The sequence below is a fragment of the Lissotriton vulgaris genome, chromosome 12, assembly GCF_964263255.1.
Source record: "Lissotriton vulgaris chromosome 12, aLisVul1.2, whole genome shotgun sequence".
Taxonomy (NCBI): Eukaryota; Metazoa; Chordata; class Amphibia; order Caudata; family Salamandridae; genus Lissotriton; species Lissotriton vulgaris.
This window is the reverse complement of record NC_141700.1, coordinates 8,240,120-8,256,323: the sequence shown is the minus strand read 5'-3', so window position 1 is coordinate 8,256,323 and position 16,204 is coordinate 8,240,120. Positions and strand designations below refer to the sequence as shown.

The 16,204-nt window shown below is 52.1% G+C and overlaps 1 protein-coding gene across 6 annotated transcripts in view; it reads left to right on the top strand.

Annotated features, from left to right (window-relative positions):
- Positions 1 to 16,204, top strand: part of ARHGAP45 (Rho GTPase activating protein 45) — a 136,636-nt gene that overhangs the window by 38,600 nt on the left and 81,832 nt on the right. For all 6 annotated transcript variants that reach the window (XM_086946706.1, XM_086946709.1, XM_086946710.1 and 3 more), the window contains exons 4-6: positions 12,442 to 12,526; positions 15,475 to 15,547; positions 16,069 to 16,147. In XM_086946706.1, coding sequence (XP_086802832.1) covers positions 12,442 to 12,526; positions 15,475 to 15,547; positions 16,069 to 16,147 — 237 coding nt within the window. The remainder of the gene's footprint in view (positions 1 to 12,441; positions 12,527 to 15,474; positions 15,548 to 16,068; positions 16,148 to 16,204) is intronic.

Genomic DNA, 16,204 nt, shown 5'->3' with positions numbered 1-16,204 from the left:
AAGAGGTATACAGTGCAAAGTGTCCAGAGGATCCCTTACGAGAGGACAGGGGCTTGCTCTAGCAGTCCCAGGGTGCTCTTTTAGGGGGTTGGGTGGCAGAGCAGCCTTAAGCTTATGAGCAAGGAGTGTTTGACATGTGGAAATATAATAGTCAATAAATGATGCCCCCGACTCAATAAGGAGATCCGCACCAATTTATAAAAATAACACATAACTTTATATAACTTTAGGCATCAAGATCATCAAAATCAGGTAAGTATTTTAGGGGGACCCTAGCGGCAGCGAGCATGCCTTGCTCGCTCTGCTAGGCATGCTGTATTAGGGAATGCATTGGAAGCCACGCCCACTCTCCGCCCATATTTGTCATTGGCTTGTGTCATTGTCCTTCATAAATGCTGGCTTCTGATTCGTAAATAGGCTTGTTAGCCCCTCCTTCGTACCGCCTTATCTGCATTTGTTACCGCCCATAACAACTGGACCTTTTACTTGGCTAGTTACACGGACGGCATTATAAGTGGGCGAGCACTATTTTGTGTATTGACAGTACTGAGGACTAGCCGATTTTCTTATACAGCTCTAAATTGTATGCTGAGCGCGGTGCCCGCTTTAGGGACATTGCGCTCAGTTTACACTTTTTTTTATAAACTTGAATGTGGAGTGTGGTGTCTGCTTCAGGGACACTGTTATGTTATGTTATGTTATGTTATGTTATGTTATGTTAGTGCTATTTGTATTGCGCACGGCTGCTCCAGCTAAGGAGCGTCCCGGCACACCGACAAGGTGGCGAACACAACACAACTGGGGAACAGAAATAATTATTAAGAAATTGGGGAGTGAAGGATTTAACAAAGCTCAGAAAATAAATGAGTTTTAGCGGCCTTGCGGAAGGAGAGCAGGTCACCAAAGGTCCGGAGTTTCAAAGGGAGAGCGTTCCAGAGTGCGGCTGCCCGCACCTTAAAAGAGCGACCCCCCACCCGACTGAGTTTGAACCGAGGGGCTACCGCTAATTCTTGGTCTAGCGAGCGCAGAGTGCGGCCCGGGATGTAAGGGCGCAAGAGTTGGTGCAGTAAGGGAGGTGATAGGCCCTTCAGAATTTTGAAGGAAAGGCACAAAACTTTAAAGTGGATCCGCTGCCTAACGGGTAACCAATGCAAAGCTCGCAAAGATGGACCGGTCGAGCAAAACCTAGGAAGACCTACGATCGCTCTGGCCGCAGCGTTCTGCACTCTTTGAAGTCGGGTTAACTCAGTCTGGTTTAATACTATAAAAAGGGAGCTGGCATAGTCCAACCGCGCCAAAACCGTTGCTTGCACCACCAATTGACGAGTTGCGGCATCGAAGTATTTAAGGGCAGGGCGCAGATTGCGCAGGATGCCGAAGCAGCAAGCCGCCGTCCTTTTGGTGTGGCCAACGAAGTTGAGGGAAGGGTCCAGCCAAACACCAAGGTTTTTGATCTCCGCAACCGGAGTAGGGGTCGGCCCCAGCTCAGAGGGCCACCAAGTATCTCCCCATAGGTCCGTCCGCTTCCCAAAGATCATCACCTCCGTTTTTTTGGCGTTTAGTTGGAGACAGTTGGACGTCATCCAACCAGCCACCGCCCTGAGTCCTTCTCTGAATCTTGGGGCACTGTGGTCGGTTTACATTTTTGAAAAACTTTTTTAATGAGCGTGGCGCCCGCTTCAGGGACACCGCGCTCTGCAATAAAATGGGTATTGCTTTTGCAAAACTTTGAACCATTGGTATGTTAAATCACAATGCCTTTTAATATTATAAAAAGCATTGCCATTTACAAGGCCAATAGCACAAAAACTCGCAATTGCGAGACTTATTGCATTGCACAGTACAAGTTACTTACCTTCGGTAACGATTTATCTGGTAGAGATGATTCTAGCCGCAGATTTCTTAACGTAGAATTATGCCCAGGCGTGAGACTGGATATGGAACATTTTCTTTGCCACAGCATCTCTGCGCGCTGAGGGCGGTACCACGTGACTCCGCCCTGACATCGTCCGCGGGTGTGACGTCAGCAAGGTCACATAAGCCCCACCCGGCGCGCTGCCATCAGTTTTCTGTGCCACAATGCGGAGCCATCACAAACAAAACTGTGGGAGTATGGGAACTGTGTGAGAAAGCAGTGAAAATAGAAAAGGGAGGAAACGAAAGATGAGGAACCGCACCAGTAGGAAAAGTGCCAGGCACAGTGGTATTGAAAGCCTGAGCAGGGAAAGAGCAGAGCACCGCTCTGAGGAGCAACCTTGGAAAGCTAAGGCGACATCTTCCCTAGAGGCAGAAAAAACATGTGAAAAACATCATAGCAGACGAAGAGAGCCTACGATCACAATCCACAACAGTGAAGGGCAACGAGTCCGAAACAGATGAGTAACTGCACATCACCCTACGACAACACTATCAAGGAGGGTCGTATCCCCTGGAAGGAGCTAAAGGCTGAGGTACAGCCAAAAGAACCCAACTCAGAGGACTGCCGAGGAGGCAGGAACTCCAAGCAATTAAAAGGGAAGAAGAGTAAAAGTAGGCCCCACACTGGAAAAAACCAGAGTGTAGGGATGCAGAAGAACACATGAACCAACCATCCAAGTACCAGCAAGGACAATTAAGCAGAACGAAGCTCCCGCCAGGTAGGAAGTGAAGAGGACACTCGCAGAAGACAAGCCACCCGGAGGGAGGCGAGTGCAAAAAACCAAGCTGAAGATCCTGGCAGAACGGGGAGGAAGGGCGGGTCTTGAATGAATCTGCAGCTAGAATCGTCTCTACCATATACATCATTACCGAAGGTAAGCAACTTGTACATCTGATAGAGACTACTAGCCGCAGATTCCTTAACATAGAATATATACCCTAGCCATTCCAAGAGGGGAGGAGGGCCTGCGAGAGAACCTCCCCAGCTTGGAAGAAACACAGGGCCCCAACAGGGGATGTGTAATGGGTACAGGAAGAGCGGCCCAGCCTCCACCAAGCAGAAGTAAGCAGAACAAGGTGAAGGGAAGGCCAGGATACCCCAAGCCTATCCAAGGTACAAGGGACATCCACCAGAAACCCCCTAAGGGACAGACAGTGCTAGAGGAGTACCAAGGAAGAAAAGAACCACCCCAAACTCCAAGGAGAAGAGGTAGAAACTGAGGCAGAGCCCGCTGCAGGAGAACACACACACACAGCGAAAGGGACAGGTGAAAAGGCATCAGCCTTAGGCAGCAAACAAGGCAGGAACGCCCCACAGCCGAGAAGCGCAGGCGTGAGAAGAAAGACACAGTCGGTCAAAGCTCCAGCAGAGCAAGAGGCAGGAGCACAAGGGTACATATCAAGGCCCACGGAGGCGCACCACAATGACCAGGCGTGCGCAGCCTGCAGCTGGAAAACACCATGAGGCAGTGCGCCCAGAACAAGCCAAGCGCAAGACTAAGGCAGAGGCCAAGGAACGCCAGAACAACCCCCAGAGGAGGACCATTCCAGAGACACAACATCCAAGGCCGAACGGAGATTAATGCGGCCAACTCCAGGCCATCCAACACATGGTGCCGCAGATCAGCGCGGACACCTTCGTGGGAGGCGCGAGAGAGAAGGGACTCCACGGAATCCCACAAGCTGGAGGTAGCCCTGGCCAACACACAAAGTGTGTTGAGTGCTCGCAAAGCAGCAATAGAAGAAGCGAAGATGTTACGCCTCCATGAATCCAATCACCGAGCCTCCCGTGACAGAGGAACCACCACCAAAGGCAAGGAAGGAAAAGCAGTCTGCAGAAGAAGGCCCTGGGTAGAAGGGTGGAAAGAAAGGCAGACTGGATCATGCGGAGCAGGACGGTGGCGGTGTAGGAGCGGATGAGGCACCGGATCACCCGTGCCAGGACGCCCCCAGAAGAGAATTGTGGAGCGAAACCTCCAATGGAAGAAGCAGCTCCCGTCCACCCGAGACCTGGTGGAGAACCTCTGACAAATCGTCCATAGGGAATCGGTTGACAGGGTCTCCCATTTGCAAAATGCCAACAGCCGTGGAAATGGCCCGGACAAAGGCTGCACTCTCCTCCGTAGGGCGTCGCGGCGGAGAGAGCAATTCCTCCATGGGCAACGGCTGTAAACTAAGCCGTCCATCCCCGAGTCCAGCTGGAGGAAGAAACGGCCAGCCCCTGAAAGGTCGTAGATTCACAGACGAGTGGGGGGCCTGAGGGGCTTCAGGGGAAGGTGGAGAAGCCTGCAGAGTAACCAACTGCGAGTTGCGGAACAGAGGGTCCTGGGGCTGTGGCCGCGGAGACGGCGAAGAGCCCTCCCTGGAAGACGCCGGGGAAAAAGCAACGAAACTGCGTCCCATCTCCGGAGACAAGGAGATGACAAACTTCCGGAGAGGAGGGGACCTCTGGAGACGAGTCGATGACTCGGCGCCGGCACAGTGCCATGGAGTCCACCACAGGCGCCGGTGTGACATCGATCGGCGCCGAAGTGGTTATCAGGGACGCCGAGTCGACCTCCACCACCACTTGCGTCCTAGGAGAATGGGGCAGAGTTGTAGCCGGGGCGACTTTGGCGCCAACTCGACCTCTGATGAGGCAGCCACCTGCGAAGAGGGCCGAGAAGGATCCGGGGAGGCACCCCAGACCCTAGCCACCACCCGCGGCGCCGCCAGGGCTGGGGAGGAAAGCCGTCGGCGCGGGAACGGCCTCCGGTAAGGCAGCCGCCTGCCCAGTTGACCGAGGGGGACTCTGGGACAAACCGTGAGTCCCGGCGACCTCCTGCGACACTACAGGGACCCCTCTGGGATTTGCGGCGAGGCAGAGACGCCATGGGTTGAGGAGGGGAACCCCGCAGGGCCGCATCTCGCCAACACCACACCCCCAAAACCTGAAGCCAAACTCGTCTGGGCCGGGGTCGGAGCCGCCGGCGACTCAGCGGAAGGCCCTGCACGTGGCATGGGATCCGCAGACGTCTCAGGAAGAGGAGGGCCCAAAGAAGCCTGCAGAGCCGTAGCGTAAGCTTCCATTTGAGCCCTAGTCGCCCCGACGCCAGTAAACGGCAGGTGGGTGGCGACGAGCGAGGCCGCATTTCCCGAGGAAAACCCGCGCCCTCTGCAGAACGGGGACCAGGCCTCGGTGACAAGCTGTAAGACTTACCGGTGGGCGAGCAACGCCTATGGGGCCTCGGTGAAGGACGATGCCGTAGGCGGAATCAGCGGTTTCTGGACCCTTCCGAGGTAGGGGACCGATGCGGTGACGAGACCGATCTGAACAAGCGGGCCGAAAGAAGTTTCATCCGGCGCTCCCGCCAGGACTTCAGCTTCAGATGCTGGCAAGCGCCGCAGTCCGCAGAATCATGGTGCTCGCCCAAACACAACATTCAAATAGGGTGAGGGTCCATCACAGACATCTGACGCGTACAAGAAGTACACGTCTTGAAGCCCGAAGGCATTCGCACACTGTTACTGTACGCAAAAGCGTGAAAAGAAGGCCTGAAAACAGGTTGCACGCGGAAAAGAAGGAAAATGACATCAGCACGCCGGGGTGGGGCTTATGTGACCTCGCTGACGTCACACCTCTGGAGAACGTCAGGGCGGAGTCACATGGTACCGCCCCTGGCACACACACATGCTGTGGCAAAGAACATTTTCCGGATCCAGTCTCGCACCTCAGGATAATTCTACGTTAAGGAATCTACGGCTAGTAGTCTCTATCAGATTGCTTGTTTTAAATAGCAGGTTTGAAGAAAAAAAAATGTTATACTTTAAAACGTAATTGAAGCACTTTGTGGCGAAAAACATATACTATGTGCGGTAAACTTGACTTATACGACTCTTCCTTGTGTCTTAAGGTGAATATGGGGCGAAGTCCAAGGAAGCACCAACAGGTCCCCTCCAGAGGCACTGGGGCGTCCGGGTGCAGGGGTGTTTTTTAGCGTCTGGTGATTTTGATACTTGAAAGTTTAATTGAAGCACTTCATGGTGAAGGTCCAAGACAACACCAACAGTTCACTCCTGGCAGCACTGGGGCAGCCGGGTGCAGTGGTGCCTTGCAGAGTCGGGTGTCCCACTCAAGTCTGTGGGGATCAGTCTGTAAGAAAAGAGGCTGCAGGGTCGGACTGGGGGACAAGTCGGGCTGAAACAAGAAGGGGGCTCAACTCTTGTGATGCTCCGGGGCGCCTTTGGTCCTCTCCTCCATCAGCCAGGGGTGACGGGTGCTAGGCATCGGATTTGTGTCATCTGGAGCCCTTGTGGTAGAGGGGGCCTGCAAACAGAGGTAGCAGGCAGCATCGGGGAGTACAGGGGGCAATTCCAAGGGGGGCTTTGTCTCTGGAGGGTCGGGGGACCACGCTGGCAACATTGGTCGACTTCAGTTCAGGCTAGGAAGCACAGTGCCGTGGTGCTTCGCGGTGTCAAGTTTTTGGAGTTCCGTAGTCTCACAGTCTTCTTAGGGGTATCTGTAGGATACAGGGAAGCAGCTCTGCTGATCCACATGAGTTCCTGAGTCTTTGAGGAAGTGCTGGCAGTCCACACAGTCTTTGGAGGATCAGCAGCTTGCAGGACAAGACGACTTTGGCACAATTTTAGAGAACAGACGAACGGGTCCTTCTTTTGGCCGGCAGGACCGGATTTCCTGGTGCCAGGGTTCCCCTAAATACTGAGTTTAGGGGTGTTAGGGGAATATAGGTTAGTAGCCAATGGGCTACTTAACCTGGGTTCACTACGCCCTCTATAAGATCACTTCCAGGGGTAGTGGGCTTAACCCTGTCCCAGAGATCCTAAATTTGCCATCACCAAGATGGTCACTTCTGAAAAGTCGCACCCACGTCAGGTCCACAGCACCACTAAAAGCCTGCCTTAACGCTGCGGCAAGACTTATCACCGGATCTAGGAAATTTGATCATATATCCCCTCATTTGAAAGCTTTAAACTGGCTACCTTATGAAGCCAGAATCCAAATGAAGATAGCATGTATCACCCATAAAGCGCTCCACTGCAACACTCCAAGATACCTAGCCAAGAAAATTCAGCTATCTGGAGGTATCAGACCAGCTAGGAGCGCTGAGGAGTTGCTGTTACGGCCAGCCATTTTCCGAAAGAAAAAAACTTATGACAGAGCGTTCTCAGGAGCTGCCCCCAGAATCTGGAACTCACTCCCTCCAAACATCAGGAAGATTCACAATATTGCAACATTCAAGCGGGAAGTGAAGAGCCTTCTGATGAGTAAATACGTTACATAGAGATGATTATTGATTACTGCTTTGATCTATTTACTACCCTAATACAGAACATTTATGTCATCTGAAAGGGAAGCATAGACAGTAATAACATGAACGCTATTCTATGATGTGAGACTGACCCCATGTATATCACGAAACGATATCCTTACCGCAACCTCATATCAATGTGGACTTATAACTGCATCCCACTTGAACCTACAATGATCTACCTAATTTATGTTTATGTATATAGCCTATGATATAAGTTAAGCCACAACTTACTATTAACGCAAACTGCACATGTGTTCTGAATATATACCATCTACCTCATATCTGGTGTTCTTATAACTGTTAATATATTTGTTAATCCTTAACCTCTTCTATGTTAAGCGCTCTGATACCCACGGGTCTTGTTCGCGCTATACAAAACTTTATAATAAATAAATAAATAAATAAATAATAGCCCAGTTCAGGTGTGGTGCTCGCCTGGGCGTGAGAGAACCAGAATTCCACACCAAAGGCATTGGGCCTCTTTGAAGCTCCCCTGCCTTGAAATGCTAACCTGCAGGCCATCCTTTGGGAGGGGGTACAAAGCAACCCTGCTTAAGCAGGCTGGGTTATGGCCTCCGGCGATCAAAGACCCTCACCCTTGGGGGCCAGCAAATCGTCTCTGGTGGCAGGCTGGCGAGAAACAGTCAGTCAACACAACAGTGGCTGGTGGGGTTTCAGGGGGCACCTCTAAGGTGCCCTCTGGGTGCATTTATTACTACATCTGACACTGGCATCAGTGTGGGTTTATTAATATGAGATGTTTGATACCAAACATCCCTATTTTCAGTGGAGCCGTAGTGTAGCTGGGAAACTTGTTTTCACCAGTGTCCAGCACATGCTTTTAAAATGGTTTCATGATCACTTGTATTGGCAGTAATTGAACTCAACAGTACAGGGGAATATCTGCTCATGCAGTTATGCCCTCACATGTAGTATAGTGCACCCTGTCTTAGGGCAGTAAGGCCTGCAGTAGGGGTGACTTGCTTATACTGCATACAGTGTCGGCAGGCATTGCCCACATTCTGTGTGCCATGTCGTGTTTTCACTTTTCTCTGCACCAAGACATGGAGCCTGTAGTGGCAGTTTGTATGAGCTTGGTGGGACGGGTCCCTTGGGGGGGGCACAATTTGTGCTGCTGTCCTTGGGGACCCTCCTTAGTACCTCAGGCCGTAGGTACCAGGAGTGCCCTTAACCAGGGATTTACAAAGGATACTAAAGGTATCACCAATTTAGGACACCATTGCACAGTTTTGGGAACGAGATCTGGCACTGGGGCCTGGTTAGCAGGAACCCAGTGCACTTCCAGTTGAAATCACATCAAATATCAGACAAAAAGTGCGGGTGAACATGTAAAAAAAGGGCACTTTCCAACCTCATCTCTGGTGCTTCTTTGCACACCCACAGTCAGGACATCATCAGACTGCAGGATAAGAAGTGTAAAAAAAAAACCACACAAGACAACAAGCCTTCTCCATCTATGCACCCAGGAATGTAACAACTCCCTTGTATCCATCTGGACTGCCCCAACGCTGCTCCAATTTTGGAACGAGTTAAAGACTCGTCTCTTTGAAGAACACTACAATGTGATGCATTAGCTGTCCATAACCAGGCTTCCTCTCCTGCTACTCGTTGGCTTTATGCTAGAATTTGGCCTTGTACAGTGCTCCGCTGCCGTTTTGCGAGGTTCGCACTACAGAAATACCATACATACATGCATATTGTCTGTCCTTGCGCTATTGAGCTTTAGGTGACTACTTATTATCCGTGCATTTATAGTGCGAAGACAGTTATGTTTTGAGGTGCAGAGATCTCTTGGGCCATTTTTTTAAAGAAGGATTTGTGTCTCATTTGCATAGCTTTAAAAAGTGAGGTTGAATGATGCAATCAGATCCATTAGGGGGTTCAGTAGATGTTGAATAACAGTGTTGAGTGTGAGACGCTGATGTGAGTGGTGGCAAGTAAACTACGCTCTGTCTTAGAGGTCAGAAGTAATCCACCTTGGAGCATTTTCATGTTTTGCCAAACAATGGAGTCTTATGTTTATGTTTACAGATTTGTAAAGCGCGTGGCTGCCCGTGGGCGTCCCAGCACTAGTGATAGAGCAGAAGAGATTGAGGGAAGAGTAAATTAAGGAAACAGCCATGTCTTAAGAAGTTTGCGGGATGGAAGAAGATTGGGCTGGGCCCGAATATCTAGAGGCAGTGTGTTCCACAGTTTGGAAGCATTGTATGAAAAATAGTCGGCCTCCAGAGCGGTCCTTCCTGATCCTAGGTATTGACGTCAAGTGAAGATGAGAGGAACGGAGAGTTCTATTGGTTTTGTGGGGGATGATGAGGTCCTTTAGAATATGTGGGGCCTTTCTATGCAAGATTTTATGGGTGGTGCAAAGGGCTTTGAAATACACCCTTTCTTGGATAGGCAGCCAATGTAGTGACTTAAGGGCTGGTTTGGCTGAGCAACGGCTGTGTGTGCCTGTGAGAAAACGGGCAACAGTGTTTTGCACAACCTGGAGTTTTGCCAACACCTTATTGGAAACCCCTAGGTACAAGGCATTGCCATAATCCAAACGGGACAATACCAGGCCTTGAATCAGTGGTTTTTGGGATTGAGCAGGAAGTAATGGGAGAATGTTCCTGGAAGTCCGTATGAGGCCATAGCAGGTGCCGGCAATTTTCCTGGCTTGGGTTGAGAAGGTAAGACCTTCGTCCAGCCAGATCCCCAAGCTCTTAATTTCACATTTAGGGGTTGGGGGTGTACCCATACAGGGAGGCCACAGGGACTCAGGGCGGAAGTATGACTGGTTGCCCAGGACCATGATCTCCGTCTTTTCGCTGTTGAGTTTAAGATGGGACCTATCCATCCATTTGGTTTTGTCTCCAAGACAGGTATAGAGATTGGTAGAAGGGTGGTCATGCTGACTAAGGGATACCACCAGCTGGGTGTCATCCGCATAGGTTAATAGCTTGATCCCAAATGGAGTGACAATCTTCTCAAGGGGGGACATATACACATTAAAGAGGGTTGGGCTCAGGGATGAGGCCTGAGGCCTGAGGCCTAAGGAACCCCACAGTGTATGAATGTTATTTTAGAGGTGAAATTACCGTCTGCCACCTGAAAGGAGCGGTCACTCAGGAAGGATTCCAGCTAGGACAGAGCAGACCCTGAGATGCCCAGGCCCTTAAGCCTGTGGACCAGTATGGAGTGGTTAACGGTGTCGAAGGCCGCACTAAGGTCCAGGAGGATCACTGCCACTGATCCTCCCGAGTCCATGATCTTTCTGGCCTCTTCGACCACCGCCACCATAGCGGTCTCCGTGCTCTGGCCTGGCCTAAAGCCCGGTTGTGAGGGTTTAAGTAGGCCATTGACTTCAAGGTAGTCAGATAGCTGCTGGTTAAAATATTTTTCTGCAACTTTATTGATGCATGGCAGTAGGGAGATTGGCTGAAAATTACTTAACTCTAGGGGGTCCAAGTAAGGTTTCTTAATCAGGGCTTTAATGATTGCCCTTTTCCAGTTCGGCGGAACAATACCATGAGAGAGCGAGGTATTAATCAGATTCGCCATGTGGGGCAAGTTGGTTGGGGTAACTAATTTACTAACTTAGAGAGATGGCCTTGTCTTCTGGAGCATTGAAGGCCCTGCCACCTCTAGGCCTGGAGAGTCAGGCATCTGGAGAGAGTCAGGCACCCGGAGAATCAGGTATCCGGGGGTTCAGGCACCTGGGGGGGGGTCAGGAACCGGGAAGTCAGGCACCCAGAGGGTCAGGCACTCGGGGAGTCAGGCACCAGGGTGGGTCAGGCACTTGAGGAGTCAGGCACTCAGGGAGTCAGGCACTCGGGAAGTCAGGCACTCGGGAAGTCAGGCACTCGGGAAGTCAGGCACTCGTCTGGAAGTCAGGCATTCGGGAAGTCAGGCATTCGGGATGTTAGGCACTCGGGAAGTCAGGCACTCGGGAAGTCAGGCACTCTGGAAGTCAGGCACTCGGGAAGACAGGCACTCGGGAAGTCAGGCACCCGGGGGTCATGCACCCGGGGTTTCAGGCACCCGGGCGTTCAGGCACCCGGGCATTCTGGCACCCAGGGCGCCGCTGGCAGTGCTAGTGCCGGTAGCCCCCTCATAGATTGGTGCAGACACTCGCAGGGCAGAGGGCTGGTGGCCGCTCAGACCGCAGTGTGCTTCACCGGCGCATCCTGGAGAACGAGCCTTGAATTGCTATGGAAGCCACAAGCTCCGACCTGCGGTACCAGGGGCTGCAGGGGTCATCAGAGGGGTTAGGCTGGGGCACCAGGGTGGCAGCACAGGATGAGACGGGGCATCATAAGGGTTAAACCAGCGCTGCCGGAGGGGGGGGGGGGGATCAGAGGGGTTAGGCTGCGACTGCTGGGGCATTAGAGGGGTTAGGCTGGGGCACCAGGGTGGCAGCACAGGATGAGACGGGGGCATCAGAGGGGTTAAACCAGGGCTGGCAGGGGCATCAGAGCCGTTAGGCTGGGACTACGGGGGGAATCAGATGGGTTAGGCTGGGGCACCAGGGTGGCAGCACAGGATGAGACGGGGGCATCAGAGGGGTTAAACCAGGGCTGCCGGGGGGCGTCAGAGGGGTTAAACCAGGGCTGCCAGTGGAGCATCAGATGGGTTAGGGTGGGGAAGCAGGGTGGCATCGCAGGACGAGTCCTGGTGAGAAGTTACAAGAATCTTGTGTCTCATCACTATTGTGTGCGGGCCACACACAGGGAGCTGGTGAGTTATGAGAAGTTACAAGAATCTTGTGTCTCACCACTACTGTGTGCGGAGTCACACATGAGGAGCTAGTGAGTCAGTGTGAGAAGTTACAAGAATCCTGCGTTTCCCCAATACTGTGTGCGTGGTCACATGCGTGCAGCAGGTGAGTCCGTATGAGAAGTCACAAGAATCCCTGTGTCTCACTACTGCTGCGTCCAGGGTCACATACGGGGAGCTGGTGAGTCAGTGTGAGAAGTTACAGAATCCTGTGTCACATCACTACTGTGTGCGATGTCACACGCATGGAGCAGGTGAATCCATGTGAGGAGTTACAATAATTGTGCATCTCACCACTACTAGAACAAGAAGGTGCTGTGCTGCATCCATAGGTGTCAGACCCGTTCTAATGCAGCCCTCCTCCACGTGCTGAACATGTCCCAGTACTTGCCTCTGTAGATTCCGCTCACAACCACTGCTTTCTGCTTTTTAGGTTTTCACTACGAGTCCAACAGTGAAACGGATAAGCGCGATTTCGAGAAGGCACTGGAGACCATCGCCGTGGCTTTCAGCAGCACGTGAGTCAGATGAGGGACAACACACCCACCACAGAGGGTCACAGAAATAAACTTGAAATACCATGATGTCTACAGACGCAGCACTACTGCATGACAAGAGTGAAATGTAGGGTAGGAGTAGATTCCGCGGTGTGCCCTCACTGCTCCCTTTATGGGGGGGCCCTACACATTCCTGGAGGCGCATCATCAGTACACCAGCGCCTTGCTAACAATGCCCAGTAACTTTGCACCACTGGTATGGTGCGGACATCATGTCTGTAGGGACAAGGCTACCCGACGCCCTACTGTTCTAGCATCTTACATCAAACCAGGCAGTGCTTGCTATACAGATCCAGGGCAGCAGCCTTGTATCACACCTAGCAGGCCCTCTGCTGACTATAAGCCCACTGCCGACTGCAGACCCTATGCTGACTGCTCCGCAGGCCCTGTGCTGACTGTAAGCCCCTTACTGACTGCAGGCCCCATGCTGACTGTCATGCAGGAACAGTGCTGTGCTCTGCAAGGTGTGTGCTTTGTGTCCCAATAGGCCACTGCCTGCTGCCCCTCCCAAGTAGGGAGGGTCCTGCCACCACTTGGTTTGGTCTTCTCCATGTTCCACACGCTGTGTGCCATGTGTATTCTGCCACAGCCTGCTGGTTCGTGCATGTTGCAGGTGCCATACAAAGGGCAGTACCTGTTGTCCATCTTCATGGCGGTGGCCTGGTCTCATGCTAGGAGCACCCTTACATTCCATGTCAGGGTGTGGGCGCCAGGGGTACACTGGGCCGTGCCTACTATACCCACAGGGTGTGTTTCCCTATTCCAGCCACTGGGCCCTGCAGGAGTGGACTAGGTACCTTGTGATTTTACTACACATGGCCATTCCCATCGAATTATATCTCCACAAACAGATTTTTTTTCAGCACTTGGACCCAAAAACAAGGAGTTTCAGACATTCACATGCTCTTCCCCTCTTCCCCCCCCCCCCCCCCCCCCCCCCCCACTAAACAATGTTTTAGATGTGCTGGTGGGCAGGTCATGGCCTGCACCATCGGTGGATTTACCACCCTGATCACAGTGGCCTGCTCCCTGTTCCACTGCCCAGAGCCTCCATATATCCCCAAACGGCCTCCTTATATCCCCAGACGGCCTCCTTATATCCCCAGACGGCCTCCATATATCCCCAGACGGCCTCCATATATCCCCAGACGACCTCCATATATCCCAAAATGGCCTCCATATATCCCCAGACGGCCTCCATATATCCCCAGACGGCCACCATATATCCTCAGACAGCCTCCTTATATCCCCAGACGGCCTACACATATCCTCAGACGGCCTACACATATCCTCAGACGGCCTACACATATCCTCAGACAGCCTCCACATATCCTCAGACAGCCTCCATATATCCTCAGCCAACCTCCTTATATCCTCAGACAGGCTCCATATATCCTCAGACAGCCTCCATATATCCTCAGACAGCCTCCATATATCCCCAGACAGCCTCCATATAGCCCCAGACGGCCTCCATATAGCCCCAAATGGCCTCTATATAGCCCCAGACGGCCTCCATATATCCCCAGACAGCCTCCATATATCCCCAGACGGCCTCCATATATCCCCAGACGGCCTCCATATATCCACAGACAGCCTCCACATATCCTCAGATGGCCTCCATATATCCCCAGGTGGCCTCCACATATCCTCAGACAGCCTCCATATATCCCCAGATGGCCTCCACATATCCTCAGACAGCCTCCATGTATCCCCAGATGGCCTCCACATATCCTCAGACAGCCTCCACGTATCCCCAGATGGCCTCCACAAATCCCCAGATGGCCTCCACAATCCCCAGATGGCCTCCACAAATCCTCACAGCCTCCACATATCCTCAGACCGCCTCCATATATCTCCACATATCCTCAGACGGCTTCCGTATATCCTCAGACGGCCTCCATATATCCCCAGATGGCCTCCACATATCCCCAGATGTCCTCCACATATCCTCCGACGGCCTCCATATATCCCCAGATAGCCTCCACATATCCTCAGACGGCCTCCATATATCCTCAGACGGCCTCCATATATCCTCAAAGGGCCTCCATGCATATCCTCAGACGGCCTTCATATATCCCCAGATGGCCTTCATATATCCCCATATGGCCTCCATATATCCTCAGACGGCCTCCATATATCCAAACTTGGTGGCACTAGTTAGTTCAGGCCGCCACGGATACTAAAATTGACCTTGCTTTGGTCCTGAAGAAGCGCTTTGGATCTCCTCCTGAGGCCACATACAGCGCAAAACATGTTGACCGTTACATATGTATATTAGGGACATATACCCAGCTACAGAGGGACAGAATATCCCCTAGAGCAGCACCACACACTTTGTTTTAACAATGACAGATGGATCACCCTAATAAATAATACCCACTCCCTCCAGTCATTTTTTAACACACCACTTTAGACTTCACTGCCACTTGCACCCACGCACCCAAACGGCTTCTCATCAAAAGATCTCTGATAAAGAGACCCTTCGGGGGACCCGTAAGGCATTTCAGCGCTGGCCTGACGAGGAGCAAAGCCCAAATGATGAAGCATGACATCCTTTGGGGTGTGTGAGGGCATTATGATGAGGACACACTGTCTACCACAGATACGAGTAGCACACGACAAAAGTTTCTTCCTCTACAAGGAACAGTGACTCCCTTTGTGTACTACTCCATATATCCTCATACGGCCTCCATATAACCTCAGACGGCCTCCATATAACCTCAGACGGCCTCCATATAACCTCCGACGGCCTCCATATATCCCCAGACCACCTCCATATATCCCCAGACGGCCCCACACCTCAGCACACAGCAACCCCCGGCCTGGCCATCCTGTGTCTCACAGAAGCTCCCCTAATCTTTCTAATAACAAGAGAAGCTCTGCTGACTTCTTGCTCTCTCCCACTTCAGAATCTCAGAATTCCTCATGGGTGAAGTGGACAGCAGCACTCTCCTCTCACTGCCACCGGGCGACAAGACACAGGTCAGTGCTGTCTCTGCCTTGCTCCTGTAGTGAGAGTGGATGGAAGATGCTGTTGTGCACAGTGGAGCGGGGAGGGTTTCTACTGTGGAGCCTGTGCTGTGGGGCATGACTGTATCTTGTGTTGCGGGGCTGGTCTGAGATGGGCCGCAAGGACTGCAGGGTGGGCTGTGGGGTATTGCTGTATACTGTTCCGAACGCCTGATCTGAGATGGTCTGCATGTACCTTAGGCCCTGTGCTATAGGGCATTACTGCATCATGTTGCACCGGCCTGGTCTGAGTTAGCCTGTATGGACTGCAGGTACTGTACCGTGAAGGCGTTGCTGCATCCTTTGTCACACAGACGGTATGAGAGGGTTCTCTATGGACTGCAGGCTGAGGGGCTGCCTCCTATCCCATGTCAGAGGGGTAAGAGGGCTTTGTAGGAAATGTAACATCATCCCCAAACTTGATTTCATTCCAACAAATCAAATAGACCCCTGCACTCCTCAGTCTCTGACAGCCCTTTCCTTCATCCCCACAGTCTATGGAGAGCCTGTACGGAGGAATGCCAGGACAGAACATGGAGGACATGTTACCTGGAGCCGCCTACCTGGAGACAGGTGAGTGGAAAAAGTGGCATGTGTTTGCTGTTGTCTGTCCTGCCTGGTTCAGGTGAG